Source organism: Anopheles marshallii, chromosome 2, assembly GCF_943734725.1.
Source record: "Anopheles marshallii chromosome 2, idAnoMarsDA_429_01, whole genome shotgun sequence".
NCBI classification, from domain to species: Eukaryota; Metazoa; Arthropoda; class Insecta; order Diptera; family Culicidae; genus Anopheles; species Anopheles marshallii.
In genome coordinates this window covers 19,467,764-19,489,409 of record NC_071326.1, presented here as the reverse complement: position 1 = coordinate 19,489,409, position 21,646 = coordinate 19,467,764, and the positions used below count along the sequence as shown (strand labels likewise).

Here is a 21,646-nt window from a genome sequence, read left to right as displayed (position 1 = left end):
TGATGTTCCTCAGCAACCTGTTTGGACCGTGGGTAACTTGTAAAGACGATCCTGAATCACCATGGACAGTAAAAACTAATAGTCGCGATCACGAATGATTGCAGGCAGGTCGTACCATTAACAAGGAGCACTCGCGTACGCTAAGAACAATCGGAAACAAGCCTTAATTCCGCTTACCCCAACAATGCTACCTCCAGCAACCGAACCGAAGATGATATTTCGCGTGTTTAGCTTTTTCTACTTTCTGTCCAGACCACTGCTGAAGTGGTTGCTGCATCGGTTTACCAATCTGTGCGAACTGCAGCGCATCTGTTACGGTTGTCCACCGGGTGCGACACGCACGAAGAAGGTACAGATGTCGCTGGAGCTGTCCCGCCGCTTGCCAATCAAGAAATTGCTACACATCCTGAACGAGCTGGTCAGCAACGATGTAGAGGAAACGTTTTTGCGCCGTGAAATACAAACCCGAGCCGTCGGAACGGTGCTGCAGGTGAAGAAGATCAACCCGAAGGTACACGTTGATTTTCCACGATCGTTCGGTTCGTGTGCGGAAAGAATCTGGGGCTACAAGAGACTATATTATATGGTGGAGAAGTTGCGCGCCACACAGTACGACTGCGAGGATCCAGAACACGAGGCAAAGCTCTTGATGCTGTGGAAATTGTTGGTTGGTGATGAGATGGTACTTACCGGGCGCATCACCGATCAGTGGCAGCATATAGGATTTCAGGTAGGTGTGGTTATTGGCCAACCGTAGCGAGAAGTGTAGGATATCATCCTTCTATTTGTTTATTTTCCAGGGTGACGATCCGTCCACGGATTTCCGCGGTATGGGTGTGCTTGGGCTGGATAATTTGCTTTTCCTGGCACAAAACTACAATGGCACCGCGCGTCATCTACTGTCACACTCGCATCATCCAAAGCACGGTTACTTTTTCGCGATCGTCGGTATCAACCTAACGTCCATGGCGTACCACCTGTTAAAGTCCGGTTCCGCACGTACACACTTTTACAACCACCCGCAGCATCATCTAACGGTGGAGACGTTCCACCAATTCTACTGCTATCTGTTTTACGAGTTTGATCGGTACTGGGTCCAGTGTAAACCAAAGAACATTATGGACTTTAACCACATCCAGCGACGATTTGAGGAAAATATTCTCAAACTTCTTGCCAACGATGGTTGCTGCTTCAAGATGAACCTTTCGGTGGAGGACGTTTAACGTCCATCCGCTGGGGTAGTGTGGTTTTGCTATCTTTCCACTTTTCCAGTTTTATTCCCTCCTCCTTTCCAGTCTGTGGGCTTTAACGCCGTTTTGCCTTTTTGGTATTTGATAGGATCACCTTATTGTTATTTTTGTGTGCTGCTCCTTAATACGATTTGCTGTGTGGTGGTAGTTCTCGGATTGTGATACCAAGTGTTTTCGCACAACACAACACACCAACAGACACACTTACACCCCATGCTGGTTGACACAGTGACGGTTGAGAATGAGCAATATTGTAAGTCACATTAACACACATACACCGCAAGTGCAATCTAGTGAGAAAATAAAGTAAGGCTTTTTTTAGGAATATCTAATATGAAACATACATTAAAGTGCTTAATTATTCATATGCAGGAGTCCTGTAAATTGTTCTCGGTCGATTGCCGTCTTCTGGCGGACACATTAACGCCATCACTTTGTCTCAATTTTTTCTTTCCATCCATGTGGATGACTTATAGTTTAGGTCGTCCGGTGTCATTTATATGACATGACTAGCCCTGACGGTTGAGAGTTCATCATTGTAGCGACTTAATTTGGGTCTACCACACCTCCTCTGTCCATGTAGACGACTTAAAGAACTTTAGGGGATGAGTCGTCCGGTGTCTTTCTCGTAACATGACCAGTCCACCGGATCCTGGTGAAGGTGAGTTCATCGTATAGCTAGTAAGGTTCGGCTTCCATTCGCTCTTCATTGTAGCGGCCTCCACTTATTCACTCTACTGTCCTTCCACGCACACGAGGTCAAAAATCCTTCCAAACATCGTCCTCTCGAACTGGGCTAAGAGTGTTTCATCAGTTTTGGACAAAGTCCATGTCTCAGCGTCGTTTCGTCGTCTCAGCTACTATAGAAGTTCTGTATAGTCCCAGCTACGATCGTCTCGGCAGATGTTTTGAGAAGAGTAGTGCCTTCAGCCTGTTAGAAGACTAGTTGGCAGCCTGCATCCTAGTGCATATCTCAACATCCAAGAAGCGGTCGCTTAACTGTTCAACACCCTTTCGTAAATGCCTCTATCAATTTGCCTTCTTTTCTGTCGAGTTCTCGACACTCTGGTAAGCACTCGCCACGTAGGAGAGATTTGGACTGTGTTGATTTATAAACGTTTCCGAAGTTTCCACATCCGAGCGCTAAATTAAGGTGCTCGGTACCTGTTTGAAGCATACACAAAGGAAGAATGCAAATATATACGAAAGAACTTACCTCATCGCTATAAAATCCTTCGTATGCGTTACGGCATACGCGGTCCAATTACAATCGGCCAACGCCATGTCCTTCCCAAAGCTAAGTTTGTCAAATATTTATTAAATCGATTACTTTTACATTCCATGTTCCATTTGCGTACGCGTCCCATTTCACTAATTTCATCCGGTTATCTAATGTGACCTTTCTGTTGCGGGAATGGGGGTGGAAAAAAAGCCATCAGTGTAGCTGTTTTGTTACTGGATTAGTTTTGTATCGTTACGGGGCTTCCGTGGGCTGCCCTTATAAGCCCCCCTCCCCCACGCCTAATGCTTATGTATTTAAAGAGATTTTTTGTTTTGTTTTAAATATCGTAGCTTACTTGCAGGTCTCGTAATTTATTTGTGTTCGTTACTTCGCATTAATGCTCTACACATTGTTTGGCCCTCTCTATAGACCGCGAAATAGGCTTCGCAAGGAAGGTGGAAGGTGACACACTTGTAAACAGAGAAAAAACCACTTACGGGAAGTAAAACTTAACAGGACATAACAGGAATGGAGGAAATGGTAAAGAAATTTGCACGAGCAGTAAATCATAGCCCAAAATTCGTATCGTTCTCCCTTTTGGAGGTTAAATATAGTTCCAAAAACTAAAATTCCCAAGCAATAGTCGACGTCAAGCGCAAAAGTATCAAAACGTCCCCGACTGAGATTAGCAAGTCTTTTAATATGTTTCACTTGTGTGTGTGTGTGTGTGTTTTTTTTTGTTCACTATTGTACCATTGCTTCTTACTGCTACAGTCTCTCTATTCTGCATACTGCATACCGTTAATATATGAACTTTAATTACGAGCGTTTGCTTTTCTCTGTTTGTGGAGTACCTGAGTGTTTACTTTCATTATTTGCGTCCACTTGGTTGGTGGACGAACCTTTCGGAATGATTCTAACATAGCAACCAAAGTGTAAGCACTCTGGTGGCAGATGATGCACATGGGGGGGGCAGGGTGGGGAGATGTAGAACGGAGTTGCAAGCCAAACATTATTGGGACACCCTCACAACGAAATAAAAACGACACCCTTCGGTGGCCCCTTCTGTTCCCTAGTTTTGTTTTAAAATTCGTACAATAATGTGCTTTAAGATACGTGACACGACCATTGTCCCTAGTCCTCCTAGTCCCTAGTTTGCATTATTTGGCTTTACCAACCCGTTGACCGGCATTTGGCCCACCTTGCCTCGTCTTCTGTGTGTTAGCGAAGACACGCACTTTGTGGGCCTATTCTGTTGTTAAGCCGTCCGGTGATTCACACGCTGCTCAGACAGGTCGGTAACATTAGCTCCCCATCTGCATGTCTCTCTAAACCTTGCGGAGATTCTTCGCCGTCCTTTGTTTAACCATTCTGTATAGGTTTATGTACAGCATATGTTAAATATTGTAACTCCTTGTAAAACCGATCCTTACAGACTAGATAGTGGGAAAGAGAGTGCAGAGAGCTGCGAAGGGATGCGCAAGGAAGTAAAAGTGTTCGGTCCGTCCACTGCAGGAAGTTTATAAATGTTATACTTTGGGTGTGTTTGTTTGAACGCGTTCAGACGCTAACAGCAAATTTTAAGCACCAGGTGTGTTACATGGTTGAAAACCGAACCAACGTCAAACCAAACCAACGTTCCAATAGAGTGCGCAGGGCCCCACTTTTAACTCTCATCATTATCATAATCAACATCATCATCATCATCGTCATCCGTCTCATCATCATCACCATCGTTGTCGTATTCGTTCTCATCCGCATCATCATCCTTCTCATCGCTGCTCGAGCTGCCAACCATCATTGTGCTACGGTACTGCGTAAGGGACGACAGTCCGGGTGCAGGTCGTCCCCCGCCCAATATAAAATCGATGGAAAAATCTTTGTACTTTTCACCGGTACGACGCCAGCATGGACCAGCGGTCTGGGTGGTTGGCGTGGTACCGACCCGACGACATCTGTGCGATGTCTGTATGAATCGATCGATGTAGCTTACCACCTGCGCGCACCGTCTCAGTGAGCTGGCGGCCGTTGGGAGTGACCCATCCGTTGGTCCACTGCCGGTGGTGGTGGCGTAGTGATAGCTTGTCCCCGCCCGGTTGTCGCTGGCCCGTCGTGCGAATTCATCGGTGCGTGATGGTGTGCTGCCATCACGCTGACACTTCCGGTTGCTACTGGTGGGGACGACGCCGACCTGTGCTGCAGATGATTCCCGTGCTGATGTTGCATGTACGGATGGGGTGCATAATGGTGATGCTGCTGCTGCTGTTGATGCAGATGGTTGGAACCGGTACGCGGTTGTTGCACTGTCGGTGCGTGACTTGTGGTGGCGATCCTTACCGACGAGCTGGTCACCGACGGAACTACGCGACCCGTCGTCACCTGCTGATGGGACGATGATGGGTTTGATTGCGGCATTATACTGCTGCTGTTCGGTAACGTTTGTTGATGGTGCTGGTGGTGGTTCTGTTGCGAATGTCCTTGCGAAGCCTGTTGCACCGCCGTTACCAGTGCTGGTGGATGAAGATGCGCAGAAGCTTGGGTGGAGGAGGGTAGAGTGGGAGCGGAAGGAGGTGGATGTGGAAGCGCTGATGGGGGCGGATGTTGCTGGGGATGGTGGAGCGGGTGGTGGTGGTGTTGGTGATGATGCAAATGTTCCTGCTGATGGTGTTCGAGCAAGAGCGGTATCTAGGCGGTTGGAAACAAAATGGCTTTCATTAATGACCGACGGCGACGGGTGGTGCCGGTTTGCTTGGCTTGGCCCGGTGCTATTTCAGCTACTTCTAACATGGCTACTAACATCGTCTCGGCGTAATTGGTGTGTAGGCTGTACGTATCGTAGGGAAAGAATGGGGTTCAAGTGTTGCGGTTCCCGGTACGACAGAGGAAACGTTTCATTATTACGTGCCGTTTACGTGGTTTGGTTTTGGTAAAGAAAAAACACATTTAGCATATGGTGTTAAGGCGAGTTAGTGTAGTTGCATTTGCACGATCACGCCGTGTGACGCTGATCGATGGTGCGGTATGAGATGAAGATGATGATGATGATGCTGATGGTGGTGGTGATCGTGAGATATGATAGCAGATGTGTGCAACAGGACGATGGAAGATGTCTTCGATTTCGACAATGATTCGATTTCTTGTAACAAAACAATACACAATCGTAATACGCAATTTTGAACACCAATCACAAACCATACACGCGAATTGCACCGGAAACGAGCCGTATCTTTTCCGTGTGAGCCGAATGGGCGGTTTTCAGTTCAGAATGCCAATCGGAAAACAACGGATGAAACATCGAAATGAATGGCGATAAGGCGAACACCGGGGGTGGCAATGACAATTCCAATGGAGTTAAACACACATGAATTCGACCGATCGGCAGATCGTCATTCCTGGCAAACGACATTACTCTACCTGGTGTGCGGTGTTGTAGATCGTTTGCTGCTGTTCACGCGTTGCCTGATAACTTCCCGCAGTCCCGCCGGTAGAACTGTTGCTCAGGCTGCCAACCGTGGGCCCATTACCGGTGGAAATGGTGGCACTGTTACTGTTAATGCTGCTGGTGCTACCGCTGCTATTGGCGGTGGACACATTGCCCGGTCCGGTTGATGATCGCATCGTGTTGGCTCGTGCCGGCCCGGTGGAAGGGAGCGCATCGCTAACATTTCCGCCCCCAGCCGTACTGTTGGACGCGGACGCTGTGGATGATCCACGGGAGGTTGCACCGACCCCTGCCGAGGATGGGTACGGCTGATTCGAGGGTGAATTACGCCTTTTCCGAGGGAAACAAGAACGGGACACAAAGAAATCATTGTAGAACGTGCGCCAACGGATGGTTGGTGCCGGATGAGTGGAAGTGATACTGTCTGTAGGCAGGGTAGATCACTAGGATGGCAGTATGTACAGTAAAATGGTGCTGTGGCTACATTCACAAACTTAACGCAAAAACTCTACCGTATTGTAGATACACCAGCAGAAAGAAAGGTGATATTTATATGTGCGCCTCCCTATGGAACTAACACAAAACTTAAGTATCAATAGCCACTTGTTGTGTCAGCACCGAAAAACCACCAAAAGCAAGGAAAAGGCTTCTCCGTATCATTTTGTCTAGAAACGCTATTATTTACAACAGAATGAAACAATGGCTCTAAGATATGGGGGGGAATAATGACTGTAAACTTCGGTAAATGAAACAGCAGCGAACTAAAAGAATGGTGCAGGCGATGGAGGAGCGTCGTGTGTGTTGTTAAAAATTGTTTATATATTTGTGTGCTTCAAATGCGTCTCTGTTATCCAATTAGATTTTGCATTAAACCTTCCATCGAAAGCAGAAGGTATCGTAAGTATGTTTGTGTTTCTCCCGCCTAACGGGATTGGCCTGCTATTGATCATCCTACAACGGGGCACAACTGGGGAGTTGTGCAACTGATGCCACCAATTTAACGACCGGAAGGTGATCGTTTTTCGATAATGTTTTGAAGAGTTTCCTTGTGTGCTGTTGTTTGAGACACTACCCTACAAACTTTGTATCTGTTTTTTTTTGTTCGATTTTCGCTTCACCTTAGGAAAAATGAGATGTTTAATAATATTTTTGCTAACCATATCATGTCTTCAATTCATTGTTTTACGTTTACATTAACCACATTTTACTAGCTTTCATGTTTTTTTTTGTTTGTTTTCGCTACAAATTTTCCGGGGATTTAAATGTGAAACACGTATAAATAAAGGCTAGCTATTATCAATTGTGTAAGATACTGACTGAGAAAAAAAACACAAACAAAAAGAAACAGCTTGGGATAATGCAATATATAAAAAAAACAGGAAAACGACGTGTTTGATTGTGGGGAGATTGGGTTGTGTTTGTTGTGCTAAATTATAATTGCCCTTTGTTAATATTTACTTAAACCATGGTAAAATAATTACCAAAATACAATCATTCTAAGCACACATACACACACACACACATACATAAAGACACATGCCACGCGTTGACAGAAAGTAATAAATATACACAATTTGGATGTACAAGTCTTTTATACTAAACGCCTAGCAGTCACAACTAAACACAGTCCAGTCATAAGATTCTAGAGCTATCTCCTGTTGGAGAAGGGGGAGTTGCGTTGTTTGTTTTATTGATTGAGCAAATTAGTTAATAAATAAACATGTACTACACGCTTCTATACTTTTGGGCCCACCTTTTGTATTAGTGATAAAACCAAGTGAGAAAATCCTATCAGACTTAGAATAACCTAAATGGGCGCCTAACCACACTTACCACATATCAAGACATAGATTGCGCCACCAAGTATGGCCCTTTGCACCAAAATGATCGGAGGACTAATGTTTCATAAGCGCTATTCTTTCGAAAGTTTCCTACTCGAAGTCTTCTGTCGGGGACCGTTTCAACATATAAAAGTAAACGCTTAACTAGCTTACTGTGGCGTGTGCGTAGGATGTGTGTGCGTGTATGAGTGCTTAAAGGGATACGATACAATCGTACGGAGGGACACAACGAGTCATTACACTTATGAAAAAAAAAAAATCTTTTTCTCAGATAGAGAATCCACACCAAATCGTACGCAAATCCAGACTAAATTCTGGTGCGTATGTTAAACATATTTCAAAGTTTCATGTCGAAATCGAATCGAATATTTATCTACTTTTTGTCTAGATTAAGCGCCATTTTAGTTGGCCTATTTATAATATATATATATTTATACGTCTTACTTTCGCAACTTCGCTAGCGCTATCGAACAGCAACCAAAAGCACAGAGCTGTTTGCAATCGTGCAATCTGGACGCGTGTATTTTTTAAACCTGTTCGAACTGGTGTTGCTTTTTCCTTTCTATGCCCTGCCTTCATATTTCTTTGCTAAGGGTAATTGCACATCAACATCGCTTTGTATGTAACTCGACATTAATTTTACGTATTACTGCTTCCGTGTTTATTCGCACTCAAAAATTCACGTAAATTGTGTTAGGTTTTTCACTGTTCATAATTCGATAATGATCGTATAAAATAATTAAAAAAAAAACACATAGAACGGGAATAAACAATTGGAAAATGAAAAAAAGAAAATACAAAAGAGAAGAAAGAAAAAAAAATAGAAGAAAGAATAAATAAAAAAGAAACACAAATGGTACAAATTATACGGCAAAAGTGTAGTAATACTTCCCAGGACCTAAATTCGGGTGGGTTATATCTTGAGTACCGAGCGCCCGAACGTATACACACATTTTTCTTAGTGTACAGAATGGTAGGCAGTTACAAAATTTTTCCTGAAACATTCGTCAGGTTCTACTTAACTGTATACCCACGAGCACATGTACCAAAGATACAACGCAGTATTAACCGTGAAATAGGAGAAGTAATCCTCTTATGTCAAATATACATTTTCAAATGTTTCTATTAAATGTAGGCAAAGGTTATATAGGTAAGCTGGGGTGGGACAGTATGACGATTGATGACGAGATGTACAATGAAGTTGAATGTTGCATTAGCTCACAAACAAAAAGAAAACTTAAGGTACCGGTGCTTTCCGCTCAACGGTATGATGCCGTGTGTGTACTTCACTTATTCGTTACATCCCGAAACAGGGCTTACCTTATCGAAGCGCTATTTGTGGCCGAATGGGAGGAGTTGGTGTGCCGAAAGTCGATACCATTTTCCTGGGGCAGTCCACCGGCATTGCTTCCGGCACCGGACCCAAAGTGACTGGCGGGACCTTGCGCGGGCGGTTGATTCTGCCCGTGCTGCCCCCGGCTTGACCGGCTCGAGATTGTTGCGGCGTTGGTGATCACGTTGGCATCAATCGGACCATTACCATGAATGTTGTTAAATTGTCCTGTCGAGTACCAAATGTTAGTTACAATGGGTATCTTATTTCCTTGTGACTATAATCACATACCTTGGGCGGGTCCAATACCTGCTCCACCGACGGATCCAACACCACCGCCTCCTGGGCCGGAACCACCCGATCCTCCAATTATGCCAACACCTCCAAGGGCAGCCGTCGGGTTAAGCGGTATGGCTAGCCGAGCGTTTACCGCCAGTAGATGATCCCTTCGTGCGACCAAATTGTTCACGTGCTCTTCCAAACGGATGTTTTCACTTCGCAGCTGATGAAGACAGGAAAGCAGAGAGGCAACTGTAACGTGAAAAGCATAAAATCAGTAAGTGAACTCGTGTGTAACCCCATTTTTCTGATTCGGATCGTGCGTACTGTCGAAGTGTTGCGCTTGTTCCATAAGAAACTGAGATCCTTGTTCCCATTGCCGCTCCAGCAGTTGTTCCAAGCTTTGCGGAGTGTTTCCATTCGCCGTCGCCGTACCACCGCCCGTTAGCATCGAGCTTAACGAATTACCGCCACCTCCAACCGGCATCACCGGTTGCGGATTGTTTGGGCGATTCTGAAACAAAACATCGGAATTGTGAGTTATTACACGCATTCAAGACCAGCTGAAGCAAGTTGGAGTATCATGTTACCTTTCCCGGGAACTGTGGTCCCATTAACGACGGCACGGAATCGATTGGTCCGGGTACATATGAATGTGCCTCGATCTCCATACTTAACTGATCGGACATTTTCTGTGCCACGCTGCTGCTCGGATTTAACTGATTGCCCAGCATATGGGTGGCGGAAACAACCGAACCACCCCCGACGGCACTGCTACCTCCGTTTTGGAACAGTTTCCCATCCTTTGCATCGTTTAAAGCGCCACCAGCCACTATGGACGCCGGTACAATCGATGGCCCTGTAGCTGTCGATGCTGCACCTGGTCCCGTATTAGAGGACATCTTACGGTTACGTTTCGTGCCACGACCACTAACGATCGCAGTGCCCGACGGACCGCCTGCATCCGATCCGGGAGAGCTCGGTGGCGAATCTTTGACTTGAGGAACGGCAATAACACTACTGCTACCGCTATTGCCGATCATAGATGCGGTAGATACGGTCGCCAACGGATTCGTCGGTTGTGCTTCGTACGAGAACTTCAAACCTCCTCCACCACCACCTCCGGCAGTGCCGTACAGGGAAGAGGAGGACGACGAAGGCGTCGGCAGTGTCGAGTTCATGCTGTAGGGTGCTATCATTTCCGGCGTTCTGGAAGTAGACGGTGATGGCGAAAGTTCAACGATTGTTTGATGGTGCGAAGCCCCACGGTGCTTTTTGTTCGGATGGGTAACGGCTGTTACGATGGTACTGCTGCTACTGTTAGAAAGATTATGGTTGTTTCCGGTGCTGTTAGTGTTACTGTTGGTGGTGCCGCTCATGTTGCTGCTATTGCTACTGATGATGGTGGTGTTTTTGCCGTTACTGTTGCCACTAGTGCTACTGCTTGTGGTGGTGATGGTGGAGGTGTTATTATTGCTACTAAGGATACTGCTGTTACTGTTGCTACTATTACTAATACTACTGTTCACACTGTTGTTGTTGACACTACTGCCGCTGAGGTTGTTACTACCACCACCCATGTTGGCACCGACACTGGTCAGTACACCGTGTGAACCAGAACCCCCGCCGGCATGATACTGTTGATGTGGGTGCTGATGAAAGTTGTCAACGGTACTGCTGCTATTAGTGGTGTTCTGATTAGATTTGCTGAGACCAGCCGTGTTGCTGCTACTAGTACTAGCGCTGTGAGAGTATCCAGCAATGATCCCACTACCACCGTGATAGCCATGTGGTCCACCATGACCCGCCATCTCAATGACCGGATGCACACCGGAGGAAGATCCAGTATCGACCCTGGCACCAGCAGCAGAAGTGGAAGAGTTGTTAGAGTGAGTAGAAGAAGAACTAGACATTGGTGCATTCGAAGCATTAGCAACAGAAGCAGCAGCAGCAGCAACACCGACGGAAGAAGCGACAGATGAGATGGTGGATGTGGCATTGGAAGCGCTGCTGTTAGCATTTACACTAGCTGAGTGCTGAGACTGGGCGGAGTGCGAACTGCCCGTAGAGTAGGGAAGCGAAGCTACAGAACCACCGGCCGAGGAGAGCTTTTCGCCCATCGACGCGGCGACCGATTGCTGTTGATGCTGCGAATGGTGATGATGCTGATGGTGATGATGGTGTTGCTGCTGCTGGTGGTGGTGATGGTGATGCGAATGCTGTTGATGCTGCGCCAGATGTTGATGATGATGGTGGTGGTTGTTCTGTGAGGACGTGTTCCCTACAACAACCGAAGCTGTTGCCGATCCGGTTCCGGCTGCCATGGAGAGCACGCTGCCATTATTGCTAGCATTATTGCCACCCGCCGGTGGTGCATTGCTGCCGCCCGAAGATGACTGATGATATTGCGATACATGGTGATCCTCGGTGTTACGATCCACTACTACCCCGTACGGGTATGATTGACCGCCACTGTCATGTGATGGCGGTCGCGATGGTGATGGAGATGAAAGGTTACGATTGGTTCCTCTAGTCGAGGAAGATTCTACCCCTGTCGATGGTGATCCTCGATCGGGTGGTAGCTGCGACTGTTGTTGCTGTTGCGAACGCTTCTTAGAAGTGCGGGTTTTTCCCCCACCACTACCACCACCACCGGCTCCACCACCACCACCACTGCCGTTACCAGTACCACTGGTAGTACTAGCAGTGTTGTTACCACCATTGCCTCCACTGCGCTCTCTCGAGTGTGATCTGCATGTGGAGTATGGGGAGGATTGTAGGAAGAAGGAGGAGGCGTTGTGTTATAAAAACAAATTAATCCCAACACGCACACCGAGACAGCTAACGGAAAGTAACAACAATCACATTCGGACATAAAGTAGAACAAACATTAGCTGAAACATAAACATAACTGCGAATACGGTACCATATATGGCCTTTTAAGCCACATGTCCACCTTTTCCAGAACAGCGCTAAGATTGTTCTAGTTTTTTTTTTTGCTGATCAAGCAACAAAAGGTACTTCACCGCTTTTACTGATCTATGTCGATCTTAACCGTGGGGTTACGGCTGCGATCACATTGAACCAAGAGTTTCTGAGAAAGAGGATGTTGACGGATCAACCGAACACATTCCTATGTACACAAAGTTACTTCCACCATAGTATTTTGCTATTACTCTTCCTCTTACTGTTTTAGGCAACACATGCATCTTAGCTTGTGGAATCACTCCGAAACGGAAACGCTACAAAAACTGAAAATAAACAACGACGATTACAAGGAAAACCAATGCCCTTCCTAAACTTAAATACACAAAAAGCTTGTACCATCGTAACGACCTAATTGAGAAATCAAAATTAAACAGCAACAAAGCTATACTATTATTTGCGGTAAAAATGACAAAACACCAACTACTGCAATTTACTTAGAAGATCACCATCGTTTCTGCTTCCATTGGTTAATCCTGCAGATACTTGATGTAAGGAAGCAGAAACCATGGGCTTCTAAACGTGTGAATGTGTAAGAAAATAGCAAAGTGTCCTCACCCGTACCTGGATCGCCGACCGGTCGAAGATTCCTCTTCCTGTATGGCCGCTATCCGGGCATTCGTCGTTGGTGGTTGCTTTTCATAGCTGAACTTTAATCCTCCGCTGCTGCTGTTACTGTTGTCGCCACCAAGCAGTGTCGACGGCGAGGAGGTACGTTGGATCGTGCTCATCGGGACGGGTGAAATACTTTGCAGCACCGAACCGCCGACAGAACCGGCCGGCGACAGCAGATCCGACTGCTGTGATTGACTGTGATGCAGTGAGGTGATAACGTTAGCGCCACCGGTTGACAGTCCGGCCGGTGACGATCGCATCGACGGTGATTGCCGCTCGTGATGATGATGACCGAGCGGTGTGGACGAAGACGAGGAACCGGCAGCGGATGAGGAGGAAGACGACTGTATAATATTCTGGGCCGTCGTTTGCTGCTGTATCACGGGACTAGAGCGGTTCGTGCTGGCATTCTACGGCAAAGAATAGATATGAGTCAAAATGGGGGACAGTTATACATCTCTAAACAAGTTCCACGATGGACAATCCCCTTTCGATACAATTCCTTTCGAGCAATCCAATCCTTCCCTTTCAGAAGCCACACCTAATCCCAACCATGGTTCGGTTGTTGCCAACACTTACCATCAACTGATCACCCGCGCGGTGTGAAAGCTGTTGGTATACATTGCCTCCGGTGTTGCCGATGCTACTACTGTTCCCGCTGGCGCTGTTGCCCAACTGTCCAGGTGATACAATGTTCGGGGTATTGTTGCTACTGTTGCTGCTGCTAAGACTAGCGCTATGATTAACGTTGCTGCTACTGCTATTACTACTGTTACTAGCGGGTAGATTAACTCCAGGTACGGTAGCCGTCGACAGTGGTACCGACACCACCAGGCTCGGTGTGTGCGATGATGGCTGCTGAGGCGAGTGAGGCGTTTGCTGCAAAGATGACCATTTGGCCAGGGAAAGAATGGAGCCAAAACCGTAAGAAAATGCTTCCCAAATGGCGTAATTAACTTCGGGTTTGGGATATTCCGACTCGTTCCCCGCGAACAGCGGACGTTTCGAACTGGGCAAAACTAAACACAGATGCGCTGTTGCTGCACCGAAAACAAAACAAAAAAGGGCCTGAAATGAAATTTTCCCCAGGCGACATAAACATATTTACAACAGCACCGGTACACGGGCTTAGGTACCGTAGCACAAGGGGACAGGTATTGCTCGATAATAATTGCTCGCAAAGGATACTGTGCATGGATTCGTCATTTGTGTGGGTGAAAGCGATTGTATGTGTGTGTGTGTATCTTAATTTGTGTGCAGGATTGTGCGGGGAAAAGAAGCTTCTCCGTCAGGGAAAAGAAATTGTCCTCCCTCATTTGCTTACCTGTTGATGCTGTTGCTGCTGCTGCTGCTGCTGATGCTTTCCGGTTGTGGATGCTGATGATGAAATGATGCTCGATGTGTGTGTCGATTGGATGAGGTTTGGTGCAACATTCTGCAGATTCGGTTCCGGAGCTGGTACCGTCACCGCGGTCGCTGCCGTGGTCGGATGTTGCAGCGAGGAGCTGGTTTCGGTTTTCGCCTGTAAGCAAACGCCAGAGCACAACGTTCCGGTTAGACAGCGTCGCAGCACGTACTCGCCGTCGAAGCGCAGTTTAAGCCAAACACGAACATCGTCGCCACTTTCGCGGCTGCTGCGCTCCTTATGTTTTTTCTTCTTTTCACGCCGTTCTTTCTTGTGGCTTTTGTGTTTGTGTGGCATTTTTCACGCACGACAAATTTGTTTTGCTTTGCTTTGCTTAGCTTCAAAATCCACCACTAAACGCGTGTCACTATCGGGTCGCACTTGGTGCTGATTTTTTGTGTATCACCGAACAACACACATGGCATCTCACAAAAAAAAAACAATAGTAAATTGTCGATCACAGTGATCACAGTGTTTACTTCAGTAAACTTCCGAAATTTCTCGTGCGCATGGCGCAACAACGACTGGATCACTCACAGGCTGATGCGTGGTACTACGCGAGAAAGCATCGAATAAGCGAAGCCGGTTGCAGCCGGCACGAACAAGGGGTGAGTTTTAATATCACTCCGTACCAAACAGCACCGGGTTTCGTATGTAAAGGAATCTGATTTTTTATAGTCACCATCAAAACATATTTCTACCTCACCCCTAAGGGTACATTGAGGCGCTATAAACGTTGTTCCCTGTGCGCATAAGGTTCGCTGAGCAAATACGACGATGGGCACATACAGGGAAGGCTTTACTTCCCCTTTTGAATCAAAACTTGGACAAAATCACTGCAGCGCCGCTTGGCATTCATTGTTCCCCCTTTGCAAACAGCTATTCATTCGTTCCTTTTTGTCCTACCTTTCGACCGCTAGTCATGCTCTCGTATTACGTCGTCGTGTTCCTTGCCTTGCGATTATCCTATCAATGCGTGATCGTGTGTGCAGAGTGCCTACGTGCGGATAGGCAGCAAACGGTGCGGCATATACGTACAGCAATAATAATAAAATGTGCGCACACACTGCGCTTTGGCAGGACGATTTGCAAAGGATCACGGCTTCATCCCTTACCACTACATGCATATGGGTAAGGGATTTTCAGCATTCTTCTTTCACCATACTGTTCCTACAGGAGTAACACGGTGCTTCCGTATTTGGCTTAGTGTGAAGGTTCGTTTGAAATTGCCCAAGGACGAAAGCAGCGTTCCACGGGCACAAGTGTATTAGTAATTTAAAAGGTAACATGACACGTCACAATACATTTAAAATTTCTTCTTATTTGCTAGTGTTGGTTTCGCACCAGAAAGGTAGTTGATCTTTGACTCAAACAAAGAGGAAAAGAAGAGAGTGAGAGAGAGTGTTGCAAATTCTCGACCAGTAGTTGTTTTGGTTGCGAATTTCTGCTGGCAAAAGTTTAATTCATTTCTCCACTTGTCGCAGCTAGATTTTGGCAGAAGTAATAGCAACAGACCATGACAAAAACGCCAGAGTCTTTTGGATCTGAATGAACATAGTTCAACCGATCACAAATGTAACCAGCTGATGTATGATATCGTCGTCCCACTCACCTTCTTCACGTTTTTCTCGTGTCCTACAATCGACGAAGGATCAATATGATCGTTTTTATTCAGCGACAATGGCACTAACGACACTGCGACATCCCTTATCAGGTCACTGCAGTAAGAAAATAAGAAAACATTATTAAAGTTGTGAAGGAAATATTTTCGACACCTCCAAAACTTACCGGCTAGACTCCATCTCATTGGTTCCCGCGGTTGAAGTTGGTGTGGAGCGTGCATCGGCCTTTCGTTTCTTACCGCCGCTAGTACTCCCGGTCGTGGTGCCACTGCCCGTACTGCTACCACCATACGAACCACCTCCAGAAGTACCTCCCGATCCCGTTCCCATTGCCAGCTTGCCGCTTTCGATGACGGACGTGGAACCAGTATTGCCGGTTGAACCAACGTGATTGTACACCGATTCTGAATTGACCACGATTGTTTCGGTGAAGTTACTTGCGGTGCTAAGTTTAGCAATCGCTTCCTTGGACAGTTGTTCCTTTCCGCTGCCACCGGAATGGTCCAGTGGTGCCTTAATTATTAGCGTACTTGGAGGCGACAAAGAAGATGCCCGTCCAGATCCGGCACCCGCGTTGCTGGATAGTAATCCCCCTTGACTGCCACTCCCTTTATCCGATTTATCCGAGTGATGTTTGGTGGAGCTGTTCGTACTGCCGCCTCCAGGCGCATTTCCGCCACCGCCAGCGGTCGACGAATATCCGCTTTGCGATAGAGATTGCGAGGACGCACTAGAACCAAGCGAACCGGTCGCACCGGAAGACGATCCGGACGCTACGCTCATATCAACATCTTTCGACTGGTTTGAACTTCCAGCGACAGAACTATTACTGGTACTTGTACTATTGTTAAAATTGCCTGCTGTTCCTCCACCAGTGCCACTGTTGCCACCACTGCTGCTTGATGATTTCGATGACTTGGAGCTTTTGTCGCGCTATAAAATGAGAAAAAAATTATATATACGTGCAGTGATAGGGATAAGTAGGGCAAGAAAGTTTTTAACAGCAACTTACACTTTTGCTATATTTATCCTTTTCCTTGGAGGTACTGCCCGAATTACCACTTCCACCTGTTCCACCGGACGATCCGGAACTGTTCTTGCTCGAACTTCCACTACTGCTGACACTTCCAGTTACGCCAGAACCACCGACTCCGCTGCTACTATTACTCACGCGTCGATCGTCAATACTACCGCCACTTCCGGACAGGCTTGAAATGCCCGATGAAGCGGACGCAGCCGTCGAAGATAGTGCCGACATCGATGAAGAACTGGACATACCGGGCCCACTGCCGGAACCTCCTCCACCGGCTGTTTGTATCGAAGAGGAAGAAGAAGACGAGAGCGACGGATTGGAGCTGGAACTACCGGAGCTTTTCGACGCACTCGAAGACTTTCGCTGCTTGGAGGATGACGACGATGAAGAGGAGGAGGTAGACGACGAACCAGCGATGTTCGGTTCACCGGATAACCGACTGCTGGATTTGAGCCCACTGCTCGAACTGCTGCCTCCGCCTGTACCGCTGCCACTGCCACCAGTTCCGCTTGAACCGGCAGCACTGGCGCTCGAGTGTGGCTGCGTAGACGGTGGTTCCATTTCTTTCTCCGGCGACGATTGACCATCGCTTGAGTTGGCTTCGTGACTGATCGGTTTGTACGGTGGAATCGTTTTCACGTTGCCTCCTTTTTTCTGCAATACAGAGTAAGAATTGATCAATCTGTTGATCTGTTGACCGGCACAACAGTGGAACTTACCAATTTGCTGTAATGATGCTGACAGTAACCGCAGTATTTGACATTGTCCAAATAGTTGCCGGCTTCCTCGCACAGTAGACCCAACTGCTGGGCACAGGTGACGTGAAACTGTTGCTTACAGCCCGATTTGTTGCACTGCATGCAGGCCCCAACGGTGGCACGGGATCCCTTGCCTACCTCCTGACAGATGTAACAAGCTGTTGAAAAAAAAAAACACATTATGAATGTCCTTGCTTCCGGCGCATCATTACTTCAAGCGTATTTACTTTTGTTGTACCGCTCCTGCGGGATGAGCTGCAGGATGATCGGTTCCATTGTCGTCACATTGCCGAAGCGCACCTCGGGAATGTACAGTGCGCAGACGACATGCGCCCATCCCTGGTTATCCGTTCGTTTGAGCGCGCCATCGCGCGATGGACACAGCTCGCAACGGACCCGAGCCGAACGCTCCTGACTTTCACACTTCCGGCAGTACCAAGGTCCACTCGGTACGGTTACGATACCGTAGCACGCCTGGTGCACGGCCACGGCACAGCTTTGACCATCGCAGTACACTAGCGGATTTTCCGACCAGCCGCGATCGTCTGAACAGACACAACATCCACCGACCATCTCCTTCATTCTGGTCCGTGGATTAGCGTTGATCCTTTTCCCATCCACTGAAATTGTATCAGTGCGCGCTGTTGGTGAGACCACCAGACCGGAACAAACGTTTCTATCTGACCGATCGGGATGGAAATAGACCTTCTTTTCTTGGATGCTCGGTAAACGATACCACTTTCACTTCAACCGGATACGCACACGTGAATTTCTCAAGAGCACTGTTAATTATCTTAGTTTTTTTTATCTTTTTAATTCAAGAATGCTTCTATTGCACCTTACGCATATCGTTTTTCGTTTTGCTTTATCCACACTTTGTCCACACCGGATATGCTGGCATCATTACAACGGGAAACACACTCTACCGCCATTGCATCCTAAACACTGGCTGGAATATTTTTACCGTACGCGCACGCATTGACGCACGCCATCCAGCAACGCCTATATATTGTCTATATTCACAAACCGTTGCGACCGTATTCCGGGATGCAACGTGGTAATGCATCATTCGTTGATCTGCACGGCGGCAGCATCACCACCGATGGGGGGTGTTTGTTGCAGCTGCACGCGACTGGTGTTTCGTCGTTTCCATGCTGGGCGCGCGGTGTAGAACGACGTACGGGCGGGTGATTGTATGTTTTGTGTGCCACTTCTTATGCTTTCACTTCCCGCCCCGTGTTATTCACCCCCGCTCATGCACACAATTCGGCGTGGGGGATGGATACATAAACACAGCCTTGCGTACCGTTGCAAGCGAAGTGGACACACGATTTACTAGCAAAACTTAGGCGGACACCGCAAATTCAGCAACGGAGAGATTACCACTACTTTAGAACACCTGCATCCACACGGAGGGTCGTTTTTCAATGAATTTTCTATCACAAAATCTCTTCCACTCCAGGGGGGAAGGGGGGCTTTTGGCGTTTCCAGGGCGACACGTTGTAGAACGCCCAAATGAAGCCGCGTACGCGTTTAATGGTCGCGGATTAATGTTTGGCATGTGCTTTAGATGAAAATGAGCTGTCCAATCGTAGCAAAATGCGTCGGAAAAACACTTTTTGACAACAGCTTCTGTACTGTTGTGCAAAATAACAATCACACAGAATTCTCCATTTTATTTCTTCGCTTGACAATGCTGAACAGTGCTGCCAGCATGCGTGAAAACTCCAAGCTGTCAAAAGTGCTTTTTTGAAGTGCCTTTGCACAATGGTCGACGATGCGTAAATGCCTGTTTTCTCCAAAAAACAAATCCGTTACTGAAATGTACCCTTTTCTGCCCACAATTGATAGTGGAAAGCTTGTTGAAATTTTTCTTTTCTACAGACCTTTGGTTTTCCTAAATTCGATACGAAAATTTATATTAATTTTAATTATATTTTGTAACTTGGCCGAATGTTCGCCCTCAGTGGGTAGTGACAGTTCGGCATGCTGTCAGTCGTTTTTCCGAGAAAAAGAAAGCATCTGCGAGTGAAAATTGCTGATTTGTCCCGGTGTGTGCAATAGATTGTGTCCGTCTGGAAAAACAACCAGAAACTTCTCGTCTGCTCCGTCGTGTAGAAACTCAATAGTATAGAAATCGTTCGCCCATCTTCGAATTGTTTATTAGCACCGTTGATCAACCGGTGTGTTGTACAGAAGTGCATCCCACAGGGTTAAAACATCCTTTTGCGAGAAGCTCTTTCAGTCTCCGTGGTAAGTCGGCATTTCCATTCGCTCGTTTTCCCATTGCTTTTGCCTGCAAGTTCTTGAAGACCAAATGCTTTATCGAACGAAATCTCGTTCAGCCATTGGGTCAATTTGTAAAGCCGAAAAACTTTCACCCCTTTATTGATTTGTTGGCAGGGTAGAGAAAGAGAACGCCCTCGAAAACGCACTGCGGCGGAGCAGTCTGAACGAGACAGCGTACGGTGACGGCACAGAAACACACACATACATACACACCGGACACAGCGAGAGAAAAATGTCTGGCAACGGTGGCGAAACATTCGTTGTACTTCCGCCGTGCACGGAATCCGATCGGAAGCAGATCATTTTTGGACGCAACGGAGCGGGATCAACCGAGCACGTTACGGAGGTTGTCTATCTGCCAGCAGCGGATGGAAGTGAACCAATCACTCTGCCAAATGGATGTGAGATCGAGGGAGCGGCCTGCTTTGGAGTGATCCTCAATAAACCGGTTGGAAGTTGGGGTGCGGAAAGTGGTTCTAACGAAAAAGCTGTCGCGATTGGACTATCGTACAGTGAGGGATCCGGCGAGGAAGGTAAGGTATCATCGCTGGATCTGGTTCGGTTAGCGCTGGAACGTGGTGATAGTGCGTCCAGTGCCATAGACACGATTGTGGCGTTCGTCGAAAAACATTGTCCAGAAGATCGAAATGCACTCAAGGCTGCCTTGGTAGTATGTGATCCGTCAGCCGTTTGGTTACTAAACGTGGCCGGAAAGTTCTGGGCGGCAAAGCAGGTTCAGGACAGTAGCATAGCGTTAGCCGCAACTGGTCTTACAATCGGAACTGGCTTCGATCGTAGTTCGGACGATCTTGCATCGAACGCGCAGTCGGCAGGTGCGTGGGATGGTGCCGGTGAGTTTAGTTTTAGTGAGGCATTTGGAGGTACTCCGGACACGGCTGCCGTTCGTTCCTGGCCAGCTAATGAGCCAGGAGTGGAAGGAGCATTTGGATTGCAGCAAATGTTTGAATGCCTTCGTGCGGTTGGTGCCGATCCACCGACTGGATCGAGCCAGGTGTCGGTACTGAGCGGGGAGGGTAAGCTGGCCTGCCACTGGTTTACAGCAACACCGCAAGTCGGTGAGTCGGTATTTAAACCATTCATATTCACTGCTGGGGCCAAGATTTCGCCGTTAACTCGAGTGCCGGACGGTGAAACACAAACGCTGCTGCATCGACTGCATAGCAACCGGAAGTGGGAGTTAGTCGGTAGTTTGCTTAGCTCACTGGAAGCTACCTGTATGGACGAGGTAAACCGTTTCCTAAGTGAACACTCGGGCGAAGCAAGCCAAGAGCTAGACGAACTAATGAAAGATTGCGTCGAGGCAGAGGTGAAGTTCTATCGCTAGGGCGAATAAAACCGTTCCCACTCGTACTCGCACAAACCGGCAAAATGAAGCAACGTGTAGGGCGAACCGTTTCTGTGGGTGTATCAGCTGTACCAGGTGAAGTTTGCGGATAACTATTGGCTTATAAGCTATGCTGTGGGAATATGTACTAAGTATTCTTTAATTCTCAACTTTTTCCGCAAACCCTGGTCGAACTGAGTCAAAGTCGGAATGCAACTCACTACCGT

At 47.2% G+C, this 21,646-nt stretch overlaps 3 protein-coding genes across 3 annotated transcripts; 2 read left to right on the top strand and 1 right to left on the bottom strand.

The window, feature by feature from the left end:
- Nucleotides 1–184: 184 nt before the first annotated feature.
- Nucleotides 185–1,223, top strand: LOC128708314 (ELMO domain-containing protein 2). The gene is made up of 2 exons (XM_053803288.1): nucleotides 185–730; nucleotides 801–1,223. The coding sequence occupies exons 1-2, from the start codon at nucleotides 185–187 to the stop codon at nucleotides 1,221–1,223; spliced, it is 969 nt and encodes a 322-aa protein (XP_053659263.1).
- A 3,259-nt stretch (nucleotides 1,224–4,482) lies between these two features.
- On the bottom strand, nucleotides 4,483–18,453 carry LOC128708708 (serine-rich adhesin for platelets). The gene is made up of 15 exons (XM_053803687.1): nucleotides 18,013–18,453; nucleotides 17,747–17,943; nucleotides 17,007–17,681; nucleotides 16,161–16,927; nucleotides 15,985–16,090; nucleotides 14,292–14,489; nucleotides 13,547–13,846; nucleotides 12,911–13,377; nucleotides 9,958–12,118; nucleotides 9,695–9,881; nucleotides 9,380–9,619; nucleotides 9,076–9,316; nucleotides 5,887–6,244; nucleotides 5,270–5,296; nucleotides 4,483–5,157 (listed from the first exon to the last, which is right to left on the bottom strand). Exons 1-15 carry the CDS (start codon nucleotides 18,365–18,367, stop codon nucleotides 4,483–4,485), a joined length of 6,954 nt encoding a protein of 2,317 aa, XP_053659662.1. The 5' UTR covers nucleotides 18,368–18,453.
- A 1,853-nt stretch (nucleotides 18,454–20,306) lies between these two features.
- LOC128708797 (secernin-1) lies at nucleotides 20,307–21,419 on the top strand. Its single transcript, XM_053803777.1, has one exon. It carries the CDS (start codon nucleotides 20,307–20,309, stop codon nucleotides 21,417–21,419), a length of 1,113 nt encoding a protein of 370 aa, XP_053659752.1.
- The last annotated feature ends 227 nt before the right edge of the window (nucleotides 21,420–21,646 follow it).